The 18895-nt window shown below is 37.6% G+C and overlaps 1 protein-coding gene across 1 annotated transcript; it reads right to left on the bottom strand.

Annotated features, from left to right (window-relative positions):
• Positions 1–4815: 4815 nt before the first annotated feature.
• LOC118802516 (solute carrier family 22 member 5-like) lies at positions 4816–15181 on the bottom strand. Its single transcript, XM_036563064.1, has 10 exons — positions 14612–15181; positions 13359–13462; positions 13100–13254; positions 12818–12989; positions 10657–10783; positions 10409–10509; positions 8719–8933; positions 6943–7125; positions 6493–6628; positions 4816–5049 (listed from the first exon to the last, which is right to left on the bottom strand). Exons 1-10 carry the CDS (start codon positions 14834–14836, stop codon positions 4941–4943), a joined length of 1527 nt encoding a protein of 508 aa, XP_036418957.1. The 5' UTR covers positions 14837–15181; the 3' UTR covers positions 4816–4940.
• Positions 15182–18895: the final 3714 nt, after the last annotated feature.

Below are 18895 nucleotides of genomic sequence, written 5' to 3'. Positions count from 1 at the left end.
AAAGCACTCGGAAAACATCAGATAAGGAGATCTGAGAAGGGGACAATGTGTACTGTGTATTGGGTGCTAGGCCAATAAACCACACAGGACCCCTGACCTGCTCCACTGCACTCTGCTGCTGCCCCCTGGTGCCTGGAGGGTGTTGAAACCGGACGTAAATCTGAAAATTCATGAGCTTGTCCCAAACCTGCATGAGGGTTAAATATGAAAACTAACCAGTTACTCCAATCCATTATTTACATACACCTGTCATTTTAAGCTACAAGGTATAATTAAGCGAGGAATAGATTCCCTATAACTTATGTATAAAAGTTGAGGGCTCAGAATCTTTGCAAATAAACTCACCAAACAGCGAAAGAGTCTCCTGTTTTTTTCTGATTTGAAAAAATGCTAATAATATCCTGACTGATATAGCCTATCACAGTTAATTGATTAAACTTGGTTACTTTATTTTTAAAAATCATTGATCAAGCTGGAAATTTCCAATGAGTCACTGAAATTTTCATTAGTTTTGAATCCATATTTCAGTTTCTCCTACTTGTCTCTTTTACAAAAAGAAGCAGATATTGTTGGACATGGAGATAAATTTCCATATATTTTCAAGAAGTGTCGAGTTTATAATATATTTCCATATGTTTGACATATGTGTAAAAATGGATGCTATTACATGTTTTATCTACATGTGCATATATTGGCATATACTTAAATATTAAAAAATGCCACAGTTAAATATATGCGTACATATATTTTAAAACTACATATATTGCATATATATTTTTAATATGAGCAAATATATGGGCGTATATTTTTACATGTGGGGATTTTTAATGAAAACTTATAAAACTTTCTACCATGTCTTTTCCAGTAGTGTATCTTTGAAAGGCAGTGTGTGTTTTGTCATTGTTCAGTAAAGTTAATTTTTGTTGCTCAATTAATTATCAAAGTGATCAGTAAATTTCTAGATTACTAATCTAATCAACAGTGACAGCTAGAAACAAACCCCTTTTCCGCAACTGAACCAATCTGAATCAAATCACTTCAAAGATGAAGGGAAGAGTGGTTCCAGCATACCTCTGCAAGATTACTGATGCAGTTAAGCATCCGCTGCTGAATGATCAAAGTCATGTTGTATTAGTACACAGCATGTGTTAATGTGTGATATCACACCAATTCCCTTACAAAAATCTTAAAACTAATTATCTAGATTTTAGGGTCTTAAATAGTATCTACCCCTACCTCCAACCTTCATATGCGTCATATGTATCATGTAGACTCTTGGGACACTCTCTAAATACAATTTATGTCTTGTTTATTTATACTTTCCAACTTAATGTTATTTATTCTTCTGTATCCATCAGAAAAGTTATGACAAGCAACAATAACGACCGGGTTTACTAACTGAAGCTCAAAGTTATGCCTGTGATTATTTGAAAACTTAAGCAAAGTAGTAAAAGTACGCAAACATTAGCGTGATAAACATTAGTATCTCTTTTCTTTCCGTGGGTCAGTATTTTGTATTTTATATCAGTGTTTTACTGCATATCTCTTCTTTTGGATGACAGCTTGTAGTCTTCATGGAGTGCAAGAGTTTGCCTGACTGATCTAACAAACCTGATCTAACAAACCAGATTTGTTGTCTTTTTTTTTTTCTTTGTGATAGCTGGAGTGGGGCAGGCTCTGAACACTTACAGTCTCTTTCTAAGACTTTAGTATATTTTTCACTCTTGATTTGCAATAGGCAAATATGTTGTAACCAAGAGACAATAATTTTTGACTCTATCAGCTCAGTATTCAAGTGTTCAGTGTTCAGTGTTTGGGTGGTGGTTTTACAGAAGTAGCAGGAGTTGCCCCTAGGTGCCCCTACTCTTTTCCCTAACAGGGAATAATAATTAATTTGGGTGATTATGCACTTTATATACTCAATGGTAAGGCCATTTTCTTTCAGTGAACAGTGAATTTTCTGGAGCTTTCACTTGTGGCCTAGTTCATAAGAGAATGGAGGATGCCACTGATGGCCTTCACTATACCTCATTTCCTCTTCATCGTGCTTTGGTGGTAGGTAAGTAGCATATATTATGTTAATACCATACAGCCAAGCGCATGAAAACTTGCTACTCTTAATGCGACAGAGTGTAACTCTGACAGTCATAGACTGGCAAGTTAAGGCCTTCTTACTTCAGATGTCTTGAAGCTGTAATCGCCAGCAGTGGCTTTGGCAAGAGGTAATCAATTTTAATTTTTTAACATATCTTTGTTTCTGCTTATGCATACATACCTTTTTGTTCATATATACAAGTACATAGTAAAAAGACATTATGTGTGTAAATTTGAAGTGGATATATGCACTGTAAGTATATTAAATATCCAAAACAAAAGTGTCTGAATACTTGTTCCTCCTCTCTGTATTTGCTTAATACTAACCTGCTGATGCTATAAATGCTATTTAATAGCTTCCTCACTAGTAAGATTTTATTTGTTTATTTATTTATTTAACAATCTTGACAGTTCACCCCTCAAAATCCCAGACTTAGTTTATACTAAGGCTTAGTATTCAGTAACTATATGGACAACCATGCAAATTTTAGGTTATGTGTTGTGGTCCCGCTGGTTGGTCCTAGCCAATTAAGGGGTTAAACTGTGCATTTCAGATGTCTACATTTTAGCACTGTGGCATTGTTCCGGACGTTCCACAGTGGTCGCTGTCTCTGGGTTGAGTAAAATAGCCCATACTGAAGGACACAGCCAGGGGGGAATGAGTTCAAAGCCATTAAAGTCATTATTACACCACCATGATCTGGCACCATTCTGTGAATCACAGCACAGTTAGAGGAACACAGGTTAGCTAAAGCAGGTATTGACTAGTAACTGAAAATACTGGACATCCATGTGGAGGGATTTGGAAATCCTCCACATGGATGTCCAGCCAACACACACAAACAAAAATCACACTGTATTTGTTTATTTGAATTTAAATAAAATAACTAGCTTAAAGGGTACACATGGACTTCATAAGCCCACTCTGGATTTTTCACATTTACGTATATTCACACATTCATATACATAGGGATATTGCTGTAAGCTGTATGCAGGCGTAGTTAATCAGAGAGCAACTGCTGCCTGCTTTTCTCTGCAGTCACACTCTTTATATGCCTTGCACCGTTGTGTAGCTAAAGCCATAATAAAGTGAGTTGGATCCCCATTGAGATGCAATAATTTAAATAAATCCACACTGGCATGGCTTTATTTAATAGAAGATATCTCTTTGATTTCTACTAATAAGACAGGCTGTGACATTGTTAAGTATGAACAAGGTATAGAGTGAACATTAAAATGAATATTTTCTAGTTATGATGCTTTTAGAAAAAATTCCAACAACGCTTCACTATTTAGGGTTTATCTGTAGTGTTTTCTTAGCTGTGGTCGTCGTTGTGGTTTATAGCTCTGTTTATTTGTATTTCTGTGTTTGTTTTTGAGGCTCACTGCTGTGTGCTCTGTAGTCTGGGGACCAGGCTAGTCCCATAACCCTTTTGATCTGGTGAGATACAGCAACATCCGCGCTATTACTGTCCTGTTGAGTGTCCAGCTGCATCACTAACAAATAAAAGTCCAGCTGTCCAAAGCAAATTACATAAAAGTAACCCTGTGGTTGCCCTAAGACCGAAAAATAAAAGAATGTTTTCGGTGCCCCAGTGTGCTGATCTTTAAAAGAATACAGTTACTTATCATGGACAATCATTTTGATGTATTTTATTGTAATTAGTAAAAAATAAAACTGAAGTAAAAGGCTGATTAGACTGACAAAGCATTGTGATGAGCCAGTTATTTATCTCAGCATTACTGAGCTCTTTTGAGGGATAATGGAACTGAACGGTCTCCTCAGTAGTGGACATGATTCATGATTGTTAAGCTTAGCGTCGGTATTGGACTCGTACAGTACTCAAGCATGCGTTTCATGGTATTGCATACATGTCATTCACTGAAAATCATGTAGCTACCCACTTTATAGTCAGATTTGCAAGATTTTGTTGATAAGATATGACAAACTGCTTGCTTAGTTCATGAGATGGCAGCAGGATAATGGGAGCAGCACTGGACTTGGCGATGAGAGCCAAAATAATGTTGAGAATTTTGTAACGTCATTTAAACAAGTGATTTTTTCATGATACACATTGATAAAAGAATTGCATGAAGAAAACAACAAACCAGTAACAGTGAGGAACAGTGTGAACAAAATAAAAATTACAGCAGTTTTGCCTAAGTGCCTTACATAGACTTTAGTCTTTATAAATGTATTCTAAATGTATTCTGAACACAATACTTTATGCATTGAAATGGAATACATCACTGAATATATTAAGGACAGGGTATCACTACTTTTTTCAATATATTTTGCCCAATTTTAATTACTCAGTGCTTATTAGAGTACAGTACAATAGTATATTATAGCACATACTTACAGTATATCATGCATGTTTAGGTCATGCATATTTAGTGTTTTTGTCTGACTTATTAGTCAGTGATATGAGTGCTCATGTGTCCATATTATCGGGCTTACTTGTATAAATAATGAGTTAAGTTTGAAGTTAAATTCTTTTATTATAAACTTGTCACATATACATTTAACATTAGGCCATGGAACATAAGGTACATGTTTTAGGTTGCAACAAAGTAGACCTGCATAACAAAGATTCCAGAGAAGAACTTGGTATTTACAGTCTAATGGGTGTCTGAATGTGTGTAGCATGGTTTAACATTCACAGGTATTTATTCATGTAGACCAGGGGTGTCCAATCTTATCCACAAAGGCCCGGTGTGTCTGCAAGTTTTCCTTCCAAATGAGATGGAGCACACCTGATTCCACTTGTTTAATCAGTTGCTCAAAGAACTGCCATCTGCTTTATTTTCTTGCCTCTGAATTTCCTACCTAACTGAACAAGGGCTCAGAATCTCTCCTCTTGAAGGATTTTAACTGAGGTGGTGATGGTGGAAGTGGTGTCTTGGAATAGGTCCTTTCCTTCATGTTTTCTAGAGAAGCATGAGCAATTTATCCTGTTGGTGAAAAGGGAAAAAAACTTTAACATGTGGCCTTGAATAATTTTATAAATGATTATAACTTACAAAAGCTTTGCATATGATCTGTGAGAAACTTTGAACAAACCTTTCTTTCATACAGCATGAAGCTACATCTATTAGCCATTAGAAGGCATCTGTGTTTTATTTCTTAGTTAAGAGTCACAGTTTATGGAATTAAGTGGTTGTCAAGTGAAACAAAGGAGTCTTTAATGGAACGAGTCAAACATTAATAATTGTCTAAAATCATGAAAATGCGAGTTCTGTCTAACAGTCTTTTTTTTTTAACATGACCAAAAAAGGTCATATTAAATTATGAATCTGACATTTATTACATATATTACCTTATGAATGTAAAGGATATTGGCCTGTGTGAGGTTTCTAAAACAATTTAAAAAGTAGCTTAACTGGAATGTACCTGCGCTTTGTAGCACTTTATACAACAGTTAGTTCCGGCCACGCAAGCTGATTGGTTGAGAGGCGCTCTAACCATGCTGATATTTCACCATAACATCACGGGTTTTTCACAAACACTGTATCACTCTGCTGAGACGCGGTTGCTAAGCAACGAGTGTGACAGCTGTAGGAGACGCTCAAGCCATTTGAATGTTTTTACGTCTTACTTTGCCACAAACAAAAAATGAATACTTTTAAGATCACATTTGACCGACAGCTGATTTGGTCAGACTGAGCCATAAAACTGCCGCAACAAAAAAAAACAAAACAAAAAAAAGCTGCTCAGTGATGATGATAGTTTGGGAATTTAGTGTAAGGAGCTGCAGAATGAACTGCCGGCTGTGCAGAGAGTGGGCGGAGCTTACTGTGACTTGTTAAGGAACTATAATTTGGTGGAAGGAATTGATAACATTAAAACATATTAAATGCCGCGTTCACAGTCCAGTTTATTTATTCCTTACTTTATTTATTTAACTGTTGTATAAAAGCAATAGGTCGTGTTATCGTGTATAACAGTGAATTCATCAGAATCTGACAATGCGTGGTAAAATGTGCAAGAATGAAAATAAATTGTAGTTATGACCATCAGGTTGAAAAGTGTTTTATGTGTGTTGTTCTATCTGATAACAGCCTGTTTTTTGCTTTATTCTAAGCTGTCAGTATTAAAAACATTTAAAACAATGTCTGAGGAGTTGCTTTGTGTGCCTTGCAAAATTGTAAAAAAAAAAACCAAAACAACAGAAAACTTCATATGTCATATTCTCAACCATGTATGTCTTCGGCTCATATGTGACTGTTACATGCTTCAGGATATGTGACATCACAACCTTACAACTCTACTAGAAATCCCAATATTGTAACCTATGCAACCAAGCAATATTGGAAACCTTATCTGTCTACAAATACAATTGTGATCTATTATTATTATATCAAAATCGTTTGGCATCAGTAGCTAAACTAACTTACCTGTCCCTTTTTTGCATCTGTTCTATTGTCTCTGGAAGTGGGCGGTTAAAGCTCTCTGGCAGGAACAGTGTGGTTGTCGATGACAAAAGGCACAGGGTACCCAAAAGTATGTAGGGCAAGTGTTGATGAATCACATCTGTAGAGAAAGACAGAAAGGTATATGACTTGGACACTGGATTGAATATACACTGTAAAAATGCTTTTAAATTTCTAGTTTCATTTAGTTATCAGGCTGCCTTAAATACTTAAGCTAATTAAACCTCTAAGTTAACAGAATGAGAATCTGTGTCTTGCACACTGTCAACTTATTTGAAGTTCAATTAACTAAAATTTTTAAGAAACCCTGCAACTAACTTTTCTAAAGTTAAAATACACTTCTTTGTACAGTTTTGGGTATTTACTGAATGTAAACCAGGAAAAGCAAACAGATTTGCAATGATGACCACTTACTCAAATGAATAAAGTAAGGGGCAATTGCACTGCCCACACGAGACACCATAGCACATGACCCCACTGCTGTGTTCCTCAGCACTGTCGGGTACAGTTCCCCAGTGTAGGTGAACATCAGGGCTGTTCCTATAGCTATCCCAAACTTCCCCACCATTTCAAGAGCTACAGACAAGGAGGGCAGACCTACGAAAAACATACAGCTGTGTATTAAATGTGATATTTGTACATTCCCAGGTATTTAGGTAATAACCTATTGAAATCTGAGGTAGATTTGGCAGTAATTCACCCATTCTTGCTTTGCCCGCAAGTGTACTTCTTCACAATTACTGTTGGAAGGTTAAACCAGCTTTACAAAACACTGAAATGACAAACTATGACTCCGTTTTTGTAATAATTTGTAATTTCTAGCCTTTAACCTTAGTCAAGCTCAGTCGTGTAGCATTTTAAACTGGAAAGTCAGCGTGATGTAGTGACCCTAAACAAATATAACTACTAATTTCTACACACTATATTCTGTATGGTCAAAAGTATTTGGGCGCCTGACAGTCACACCAATATGAGTTTGTTGGATATCCCATTCCAAAACCATGGGCATTAATTTGGAGTTGGTCCTTCCTTTCGTCCCAATACACTCTCCTGGAAAGGTTTTCCACAAGATTTTGATGTGTGTCTGTGGAAATGTGTGCCCATTCAGTCACAGTAGCATTTATGAGGCCAGACATTGATGTTGGATGAAAAGATGTGGCTTGCAATTTACCTTCCAGTCTCTTTCAAAGGTGTTTAGTGGGATTGGGGTCAGGGCAATCTGTAGGCCACTGGAGTTCCTCCACACCAAACTCGTCAAATCATGTCTTTATGGATTTCATTCTGTGCACAGGGGTGGTGGAACAGGAAAGGGCCTTCTTCTTTTGTTGATGTCACTATGCATTCTAGTAGGTAGTGTTCTCCTTGCATCTGGCAAACCCAGATTCATCTGTCAGACTGCCAGATGGTGAAGAGTGAGTCATCACTCCAGAGAACACGTTTCCACCACTTCAGTGTCCAATGGTGGTGTGCTTTACACCTCTCCAGCCAAAACTTGGCGTTGCACATAGTCATCTTAGGCTTATGTGCAGCTTCTCTGCCATAGAAACAAAGGGCATTTCACCCCCTACCCATCCATTTTGTGCGTTCATACCTAGGGGTAGAGTGTCCCGAATTTTGTTGAGATACAGGGGTGAAGTGGTAGGGCTGCATAGTCCTTCAAATGGAGGTTTTTCAGAGGCACACTCCAAATGGAGTGTAACGAGAAAAAAAGAAAAACTGGCAAGATGGCTGCGCAAGTGAATGATGTAATGTTCTTTTTTATTTGAGGGTCCCATTTCAAAGGGAAAGATTCCAACCACTACCCTTTTGTTACTCATTTCCAAGGGGCAAGAAGACACTCAAAAACAAGGGGTAGGGGTAAAAATAAGAAATGTGATTGGGCCAAAGTAACTTGTGGCAAAGTCGGCCATCACTGAGTCACTGAGCTTTTCAGTATGACGCATTCCATAGAGATTGCATGGCTATGTGCTTGATTTTACACACTTGTTAGCAATGGGTATGGCTGAACACCTGAACTCTATAATTAGAAGGAGTGTCTACATACTTGTGGCCATGTAGTGTACTTTTCAGAATTTTTGGAAATGTCCTATAAAGCCTGTCCAATCTTGCCCAATGGTTTCCATAAAAGAATACATTTGTGGGCAAAGCATGAATAGGTCAACTGAGTACCATAAACAAGCATTTTCTTACTTGGTGGTACTAACTGAATGAAATAGAGCACTCCTCCTCCTAGCAGCATGCTGGCTGAGCAAGACAGTCTCCTTGGTAAGTAGCGCAAAGACAGCCAACTAGTGATGTAGGCAGGTACCTCAATGGCAGCAGAAATGAAACAGTTTACAAATGGATCTCCATGAAGGCGAGATGTGTTTAAAGAAAGGCCGAAGTAGCCCATGCTGAGGGTCAACCTTAACAGAGGAAACATAGCTATTACCAAAGTTAAATATATAATAAACTGAAATGTTGCATAATAGAGATGCTCTAAATTGAGCATCTCTATTATTATCTATTAAAATGATCAGTTAAATCATACTAAACATCTGCTTGTGCTCTAATATACTCAAACTACTTTAAGTAATCAAGTAAGCTCATTATCTGGCCCTTCATGACATAAAATAAAGGGCAAATTTTCAAAATGTCTGCATAATTGATTTGTTACAATGTAAACAAAGTAATTCAGGGTGGTTTTATGTGAAATGCTCTATTCTAGAGAACTATCAGAATTGTTCACAGCGGTGATAATAGGAACCAGACCTCTGAAGAGTTTAATTCCTCTGAAAGCTACCTCACAGAAAGTAATTACATGCAACTGTTATGAATACACTGCCTGATGCCTGAGACATTATTTTACTCTAGTTTTGAGAAAAGATTTTGGCCGAAAAGATTTTGTCGCGGAGAGATACAAATACAATGACCAGCCACTTTATTAAGTACACCTCCTTGTATCTACACTCTTTGTCCATTTTCTCAGCGCCACTTATCATATAGGTGCATTTTGTAGTTCATCAAATTGACTGATATCCGTCTGTTTCTCTGCATACTTTATTAGCCCCCTTTCACCCTGACCTTTGATGGTGATGGTGGATCGTTCTCAGCACTGCAGTGACACTGACGTAGTGGTGGCGTGTTAGTGTGTGTTGCGCTAGTCTGAGTGGATCAGACACAGCAGTGCTGCTGGAGTTTTTAAACACTTCAGTGTCACTGCTGGACTGAGAATAGTCCACCAACAGCACTCTTTGTTTAAAAGCGCCACCAGCACTGCTGTGTCTGATCCACTTGTACCAGCACAACACACACTAACACACCACCAATATGTCAGTGTCACTGCAGTGCTGAGAATGATCCACTACCCAAATAATACCTGCTCTGTGGTGGTCCTGTGGGTGTCCTGACTACTAAAGAACAAGGTGACTAACAAAGTATGCAGAGAAACAGATGGACCAGTCTGTGATTGTAGAACTACAAAGTGCACCTATATGATAAATGGACTTGACAAAACATGTTGATACAAGGTAGGTGTACTTAATAGTAAAAAATAGTAAAAAGAATCCTCAAAGAAAACTTACATTCAACTTCTATTACCAACATTACATATAAAAACTCATAGCATAGTCAGCAATAGTGTAATCATTTTGGATAGTAAATAAAATGGCCATATTTGTCTTGTAGACCTTGCAACCCCTGGTTCGTATTACCACCACTCCAAGTCTAGCAATCCAAGTCCAAATTGGTTTCGATATAATGCAGCATTTCATATTCTGAATGACTTTTTTTTTTACATCTCAGTGACTTAATTATAGACATTTAGAAAAAGAAAACAGTGGAATTCCTTCAAGCGTGTAAGTTTAGAATGGTCCAGTATTGGTACACTTGAGGTGCTCACCACACTAGAAACAATATCAAAGTAGTTCGCCGAATGTTGCTGGTCCTCATGAGATCCAAAACATTGTTTGATTCTTTTGGTTTAGTGTTTCTCTCCTCTTCCTGTAAAACATAACGTAGTTTCAGTTCCAAACTTTATTGAGTGTTGCTCAGAAATATATTTTCAGATTTGTATCTATTTTTTTTCTTACATTGCAATCTTTTATGTTCACTTTTTAAGAAGTACAGCGCTCCTATAAATTTATTTACCCCAATCTCACTGAAAATGATGTCAGGAGGTGTGACTTTGTTTTTCTTAGCAGCATTTTTCACTATGGCCTCAGCTTCTTCTACTTTCCCCTGAGAGATCAGCCATCGAGGAGACTCTGGAATGAACCTGGAATAACGTGTTGATTTAAAATATGGTTGGGCCCATTATACAAAGCGTGGCATGTAGTCAGCATGTAGTCAAAAAAAGAAAGAATTAACTTCATTTAGATAACACTTAGGGCTACATGAACATACGTGCAAGATACATAGTCACTATGTAGTATCTACATAGTGAGTGCATCTAAAATTAACATTCAAATTATAAGGCTGTAGCTAATCATACTGTTGCTAATGTGCATAAGACCACCTGTTAAATTTGCTATGCTTGTGAGACTCAGGGTTTAAAAAACAGTGAAACAGTGGAAGTGTCAACAGACAGTGCTTTTAATAAGTGTTAATGTTAAGTCTTATTCCACCAAAACACTCTACAGGGATGTAGAGGACAGCATGGAACTAATGTGGGGTAAAATATAACATGGACTTGTAGAACATGCTTTTGGTCATCTTCTGATATTCCCATAGCAACAGCGGTCAAAAAGATACACTACATAGCCAAAGGTTTGTGGATACCCCTCCTAATTATTGAGTTCAGGTGTTTCAGCCACATGTATTGCTAACAGGTGTATGAAATCGAGCAATCTCCATAGACAAACACTGGCAGTAGAATGGGTTGTACTAAAGAGCTCAGTAACTTAAACATGCTACTGTCATAGGATGCCACCAGTCAATTTGTGAAATTTCTGCCCAGCTAGATCAGCCCCAAACAACTGTAAGTGCTATTATTGTGAAATGGAAGTGCCTAGGAACAACAACAGCTCAGCCACAAAGCAGTAGACCATGAAAACTGACAGAGCTGGGCTGCCAAGTGCTGAAGTGTGCAGCACAAAAAATTTCCTATCTGTTGCTTCACTTACTATACCTCTAGACATCAGCACAAAAACCATGCATCAGAAGCTTCAAGAAATGGGATTCTATGGCCGAGTATCTGCACGCAAGCATCAGCTGGAGTGGTGTAAAGCACACTGGGACTGGACGCTGGAGCAGTGGAAATGTATTCTCTCAAGTGATGAATCACACTTCACTATCTCACAGTCTTATGTGGTTTGGCAGATGCCAGAACATTACCTACAGGAATGCACAGTGCCAATTTTATGCTTCCAGAGACCAGATTCATATTAATGGCTATAGGTGTGGAATAGGATGTCCAACAGGCTCATACAGGTGTGAAGGTCAGGTGTCCACATACTTTTGGTCATATAGTGTATTTCTTATAATTCACCCTAAATAGTGTTTTTGTAGCAAAAATTTAACCTCCCAAAAAATATGAGAGAAGTCAATATCTCCCCATATAAATATAAATCAGTATTTTTTGGAAGTTTTATGCACAGATAAAAAAATGTACTATAGATGTCATGTAAATAAAAATTTTCAAAATGTAGTTTTCTGATGTTAGCTCTTACACTTTGTGGTCCAAAATAAATCTGCCTTGTTTGACACAGCCTCTTTTCACAATTGTGTTTTTTATGCATTTAGTAGGACTGACAGATTAAGTGTTTATATACCAAATTTGCAATTTTAAAGAGTGTGGTTTCCAAATAGCAAGAGCTTCAATTCTTATTGTAACCTACGTTACCAATAACCCCTGCATGTGCTGTTTGCAGGAAAATATAACCACTCCTAAGTTTAGGTCTGGCATGCTACGTGCAGCACTCAAACTTCAAGCCAGAAAAGTGGATATGTTCATTTTCATAGCCGGGTAAAATCTAGATTTCTTTCCCCAAATCGTTCAGCCCTTGAATTTAGATTGGGAAGAGTATAAACCACATTTTTAGGCTTGTACATCTGATACATACATTAATTACTCTTTTCCATTCTTGGAAAGAAACTTGGTGAAAAGGCTTAGTACATCTGGCCCTTAGGGTAAGTTTCCTGGACACGGATTAAGCCTAGTCTTAGACTACACAGAACTACATTCTGAATGGAGATTCTTCAGTGAAAGCAACTGTATTCCAGACCAGGACTATGCTCCATCCTTGTCCAGGAAACTGACCCTTAGAGTTCATCTACAATGTTAGCAGTAATGTCAGTTACTCACACCTACCACCAGAGGGGGATGTAGATAAGGCCAGGTACAGACAGTGCAACTAAAAGCATCCTCCAACTTCGTATTAGGAATGCCATCAGTGGCAACATCATGTAGCCAATGGCGAAGAAAAAACACACTCCCAGTGATGAGTAAAGGACCCTTACGCCCTCAGAAAGGATTTCTGTACCTGTTGAAAGTAAAAACACCAAACAGCATTGAAGTTTTAGCTAAAAGTATATTGTAAAAAGTGAGTCTGATGGTGAAGCTTTGGTGTATGATTCTTTTTTGTTTAATTACCTAACACAAATGCTGCCACGTAGTTGGAAATCTGCCCCAGTCCAACAATGAAGAAGAGAACAGAGAATACTTCCCAAGATGGCGCAAAGACTTGAATAAAGGTGAAGAATGTTTGGACCATCATGGTTACGAAAAGGACAGGCTTTCTCCCAAACCTTAATACAAAAGAGACGTTTCAAACACTAAAAACATAGTTTAGAATAAGAATAAAAAACACTGTAATTCATATGGAGGATAGTGATGTTGTGACCAGTCCTACCGGTCAGAGATCTGTCCAGAAAAGAATGATCCGCAGAGCACACCAATGAAGTAGATGGAAGAGGTGAAGGGTTGTTTCCATTCATCGTCACAAACAAGGTCAAACTACAATTGAATCGACCAACATCAGTTTCAATGTAGTGTATGGTACTCAGTCATATGCAGAAGTCTGGGCGCCCCTGATCAAATTAAATGTTTTGTTGATTTTTTTTAAGTGAAAATAAATACACATTCCCTTCAGAGAACACACTACTGTACTTTCTTTATGCACAATTGCTGTGCATTTGCTAAATCAGTCATATTTTTGATATGGCACATTTTATATTTTAGGAATTTTTCCAAATAAATAGAAATTGTGCAATAAAATGTGCAGAAAATAACATTTTTTTCTATTTAGAAAATCAACAACACATGTATTTGATGGGGGTATTCAAATGTTTGTGCAAGACTGTGTATACATGAATATGAACTGGTTTTGATTTAAGATATGCTTAGACTATAACGTCTCACTATTTCTGGCAATATTGAACCACTATTTGCATATAGGTGTGTCTTAAAGCAATAGTTTGGCAAAAGATATGTTTGCTTCTTCAGTTTGCATTAGAGCTATAAGGGTAATATAGCTACCAAGTAATGCAAGCTTATTACCCAACAGTTGGCACTGTGCAAACTGCATGCCTAAATCATCATATACTTGCCTAAAACTGTCCTCAACTGTTTGGTAATCTCAAATAGACATGCGATTTATTGCAGTATAAAAATAGACAACTATGTGACATACTGTTATCCATTTTACAGGTAACAGTATGTCATCTGTTATCAACCACATAAGCCAGTCTGTTTAAGATTACTTAACAACTCAGTAAGTATTATTTAAGCATATTACTGCTGTCGGAACAAAACCTTGTTTGACATAATTTAAAAATGCCGGTTGCCCCTTACATTGTTTGTAAATTTCATGATGAATGGACCAAAAGAAATGCCCCAAAATCCCTTGAAAAAAAGTCTGCTTCCATTGACTTACATCAAAAGTAAAGTATGTTTTTCCTTTCTGTAAAGTTACCATTTTGGAGATACAAGGTTTTGTTATGACAGCATTGATATCCAATTTGCAATGTACTAACCTGGTGAATATGAGCTTCAGTTATTTCCTTTCTTAGCTTAGTTAGTAGTAAAACTACAGAAAACTTTGCTGAACTATCACTTTAAATTGTAAGCATTTGACAAACTTTAGGTGAACACTTGAGGACTCACCTCAGTAACAATTGTGGACTGGTAGATGTCTTTACTGTACGTCCATCCATCTACGCATTTCTCCTGTTCAATGTCAGTGAGGTTTACGTCTTCAGGATTGTAGCCTAGAGAAGAAAGGTTTCGTATTATGTCCAGCTTGTATCTCCTGCACTTACTCAGCTCTAGCTTTCCATTCACCGCCTTTGTAGGAATGCTTGCCCTGATCCAGTCTTCACTCAGATTCATGCTTGGTATTTGGCAGTGGTGGGCTGGAATATCAGCCAGGAATATAACAGAGAAAGCACTGAATCCATTCGGAACTGTGCTGGCACACAGCAGAAAGAAGACGATTTTTTGAAACGTTCACCACTGGCCCAAGAATGCTGTCGTTTTCTCGTAGTCTTTCATAGTTATTAATATCTGCAGTGAACTGCATGTGCACTGTCATTCTCAGCTGATCCAGTATAAGCATGCTCACACTGAAACACAAATGATTTACAAATCCTGGCTTAGGCACATTGGTTTTGCCCTATGCTGATAGCATGCTAATTGCTGACTTGAACATACATTCATGTTAGCCTTTAGTTGGTTGGAAAACACTTTACCCATATTTATGGGTTAAGTCCCCAAATAAAATGGGACAATATTTCACCTTACGGCAGTTAAGCCTTTGTTGGTGCTAATATAACAGCGATAAGAGAAGCTGATAACGGTTATACAATCAACCAGACTTGTTCTGCAAATGATTCATCAGATATCCTTTATTTAATGACTTTGTTTAATCCCTTTCATTTGTTCTTGCATATTATTGGCTGTTCTGCCTATCAAATGCATTTTGATGCCTCTTGATAAAACACTTGAGTGAAGATTTGCTCTGTAAATTATTAATTAGAAATCCTCTGTATAATGTAACGTTTTGCTTGTTCTTGCATATTAACTGCTGTTCCAATGTCCAGCCTGTCAAATGTCTACTGGTGCCTCTTTTTAAAGCACTTGAGTGAACAAAGGTCACTTTGCAGCCTGCCAAGCTTTTCATAGTCTTTCTATTTTATAGGTGCAAGTTACAGGCAAAAGGCCAACCAAGTGCCAACTTGGACTGTGTAAATCTGAATTAAACCATTCACATTGTAAACTGACTATTTTGCTACAGAAACAACCTTAGAAAACAAAATAAAAACCACTAACTTTCACTCTCCAACCTCAGCCATTTGAATTTGTTCCAAATAACATTAGCCAATTGCAGAATTAAAGTCTTTAAAGAAAGTCATTTTAGAGTTGAGTGTGAAATGCTCTGTTCTAGAGAAACTTACTGAGTCAGATTTCTTCCAGGGGTTGTGATGTCTACAACACAAATCTAGTCATTTTATGTACTATCCAAAATGGTGGTAAGATAATGGTAAGTTTTTCAGGTCCACTTACCATATAGGTGCACCTTGTAGTTCTACTATTACAGACTGTAGTCCATCTGTTTCTCTGCTTACTTTGTTAGGCCCTATTCACCCTGTTCTTCAAACGTCAGGACCTCCACAGGACCACCACAGAGCAGGCATGATTTAAGTCCCATGTTTCAAACACAAGGCCCGCGGGCCAGATCAGGGCCACAACACAATCCTACCTGGCCTGCAAAAGTATTTTAATTTTCTATTAATATTAGCCCGTTTCCAATGTACTGCACTACAGTCCCCAGCACTGCAACATCATGTGCACTCTGACTACAACGTGCGCTCTACCCCTACAACAATCTATGGGACAGCGGTTACACCTCAGTTCTACACAATTCCACACTAGTCATATCACCAAATGCACTAACTGCATTTCAGCTGCAGTTCTACCAATATTAACACCTAACGTCAGGTCAGCAGCTCAGAAACTGAGCCTAAGTGTTAATGAACTTGCAGCAAAGTGAGGATGCCAGATGTCTAGTTTAGGCAAATAGGTAGCTTTAAAAGGTAGCTTTTCAAGTACATATGTAATATTTCAAGGTCTACTACAAGTGTCTGTATTTTACTGCTTTAGTTTTTGTGTACTTTGAATAAACAATGGCCAGTTCGGGTTACAGCACACCATGAATTAAAAATGAAATAAAAAACATTTTTTTCTCTGGCCCAGGATTTTCTGAGATTTTTTTAATAAGACCACTTTAGTGATTGAGTTTGACTGGTAAATCATTCTGAATACTGCAGTGACACTGACATGGTTGTGTCTTGTTAGTGTGTGTTGCGCTGGTCCGAGCGGATCAGACACAGCAGTGCTGCTGGAGATGGACTATTCTCAGTCCAGCAAAACTCCAGCAGCACTGCTGTGTGTGATCCACTCATATCAGCACAACACACACTGACACTCCACCAACACGTTTGTGTTACTTTGTTGATCTGATATTAGTAAAATAGTGCTAAATCTGTCTTCAGGGTCTATTTAGCTTTATGACACCCTGCATGTAATACTCTCCCATGAACAGAAAAAAAAGTTTTAAGGCCAAATCTTATCACAAAGCTATCGTAAAACATAGGTCATAGGTGTCATAGGCATCAGATATTCAAATTAGTCAATGATGTAGTGTTGTCTAGATACCACCACCCCAATATGTGTGTGTATCCCCATCCCATAAACACATCATTTTCCCAATATAACTAAAGGACTAAAGGAGATATAGGCTAAAATGATGTCAGTATGAACGTAATACAATATACTATAAGGCAATATAATGCTATGAAAATAACATTGTTATTTTACAGTAGTGTATTCATTTATCAACTATGGCAATTGGAAACTAAGCAAACTATTTAAAGGAAGATAAATGATCATATAGTGGATCTTGCAAATCATTATTCCATAAATTCAAAAAACATGCTTGGATGTGTTCACTTCTGTCCTACTGCCACAAATTAGCTAGCTAGCATCAACATTATTTGTGTTATCAGTGACCCGTTTGCACAGAACAAGGCAGGAAAGTAAACAATAACAGGAAACATTAGTACAGTACACACGCTTGTGCAGTACAGTACACAGGCTTGCATACTTGCTTGAACTTTCATTTCCTATCAGCTTTCTTTGGTTTTGCCTGATCCGCAGTCTGTGGCCTCATAAAATATAGACATAAATATCTTTGGGAAAACATTGCAGATCTTTGAATAGTTTAGCCATTCTCCTCCAGAGCACAGCAGTCTCAGATCATTACCTTTACTCATATGAAATCCAATTTAGTCATTACATATGCGTACTATAACACACAAGTCACAGCTAGTAACTTTATTGAAAACATCCCAGATCTTTCAGCTTCTATCAGCTGTCCATCTGAACAACTGTGTACATAGCCCTCACATGCTCACTCAAGTTCACTGACGGTGGAGTGGAGCGGCGCTGACATTTTAGGGAGCCTTCATGTTTTTTTTATTGTTTTTCCCTTTTATTTTTCCTTCTAATGTTCTATTTTTGTTCCTACTTTGTTTTATTTACGTAAAGCATATTGAATTGCCTTTGTGCATGAATTGTGCTAACAAACAAAAATTGCCTTGCGCTGCCAAAATAAACTCTAAAAACACATTAAAATTGTGATTAAATTAATTTTGTAATCTTACTTGTCATGCATCCCTCCAGCAGGGACTCCAATTCCCAGGGACCCCTTGGATGATCATGTGGATAGGATTTGACCTTGGCCTGTCCTGCGATGGTTTTATTTATAATTTTTGGTGGCATTTTGCTGAAATGAGATGACGAAACAATTAATGGTAACCTTAACCCTGAGATAGTTCTAGCATTACAAGACTAAGACAAGACTAATGTAAGACAGTGAGGCTGTGTCCCAAACAACACACTTTGAAACTTTACATACTACTTGCACTACTGTAAGCACTTCAATTGGTGGTGTACTATTTTTACATACTATTCAGTGTGGCAGCGCACAGTTTGGGACGCAGCCAGAGGCTACTGTTTCCTGATGTTTCAGGGTGTTTTTGATGACTTGAGTGTAGTTAAAGTTAGCTAACCCACATCCTCCTAGTACTGTAACAAGAAGTTATTCACAAGCCGTTTTTACAGCTATAATTAGACGTCATTGCTATTTGTCGTGCTCTCTACTGACCTCAAGTTCAACAATGCTCTGTCAAGGCAAAAGTTGAGGCCAGTGATGCTGGTGAATGGAGGATATTCAAACATAGCATATTTTTTGGGCAAAAGCTCTTTATTTTTGAACAGGCACCTAAACACAAGCCTTAACAAAGGCTAAAGAATGTTGACAGCAGAATTTCAGACTAAACATATATTAGCCAGCTTAGCTGATTATGGGTGATCTCTTTTTTTCCCAAA

Source organism: Colossoma macropomum, unplaced genomic scaffold (genome assembly GCF_904425465.1).
Source record: "Colossoma macropomum unplaced genomic scaffold, Colossoma_macropomum, whole genome shotgun sequence".
Lineage (NCBI taxonomy): Eukaryota > Metazoa > Chordata > Actinopteri > Characiformes > Serrasalmidae > Colossoma > Colossoma macropomum.
This window is presented reverse-complemented; position numbering and strand designations above follow the sequence as displayed.

Excerpts from the sequence above, each read along its gene's own strand:
- LOC118802516 (XM_036563064.1), bottom strand. The coding sequence starts at position 14,836 with ATGAATCTGAGTGAAGACTGGATCAGGGCAAGCATTCCTACAAAGGCG. Across the intron at positions 13,255-13,358 it reads TCTGGACAGATCTCTGACCG|GTTTGGGAGAAAGCCTGTCC; the intron begins GTAGGACTGGTC and ends TTTTGTATTAAG. Across the intron at positions 8,934-10,408 it reads TTGATATTGTTTCTAGTGTG|GTTGACCCTCAGCATGGGCT; the intron begins GTGAGCACCTCA and ends TCCTCTGTTAAG.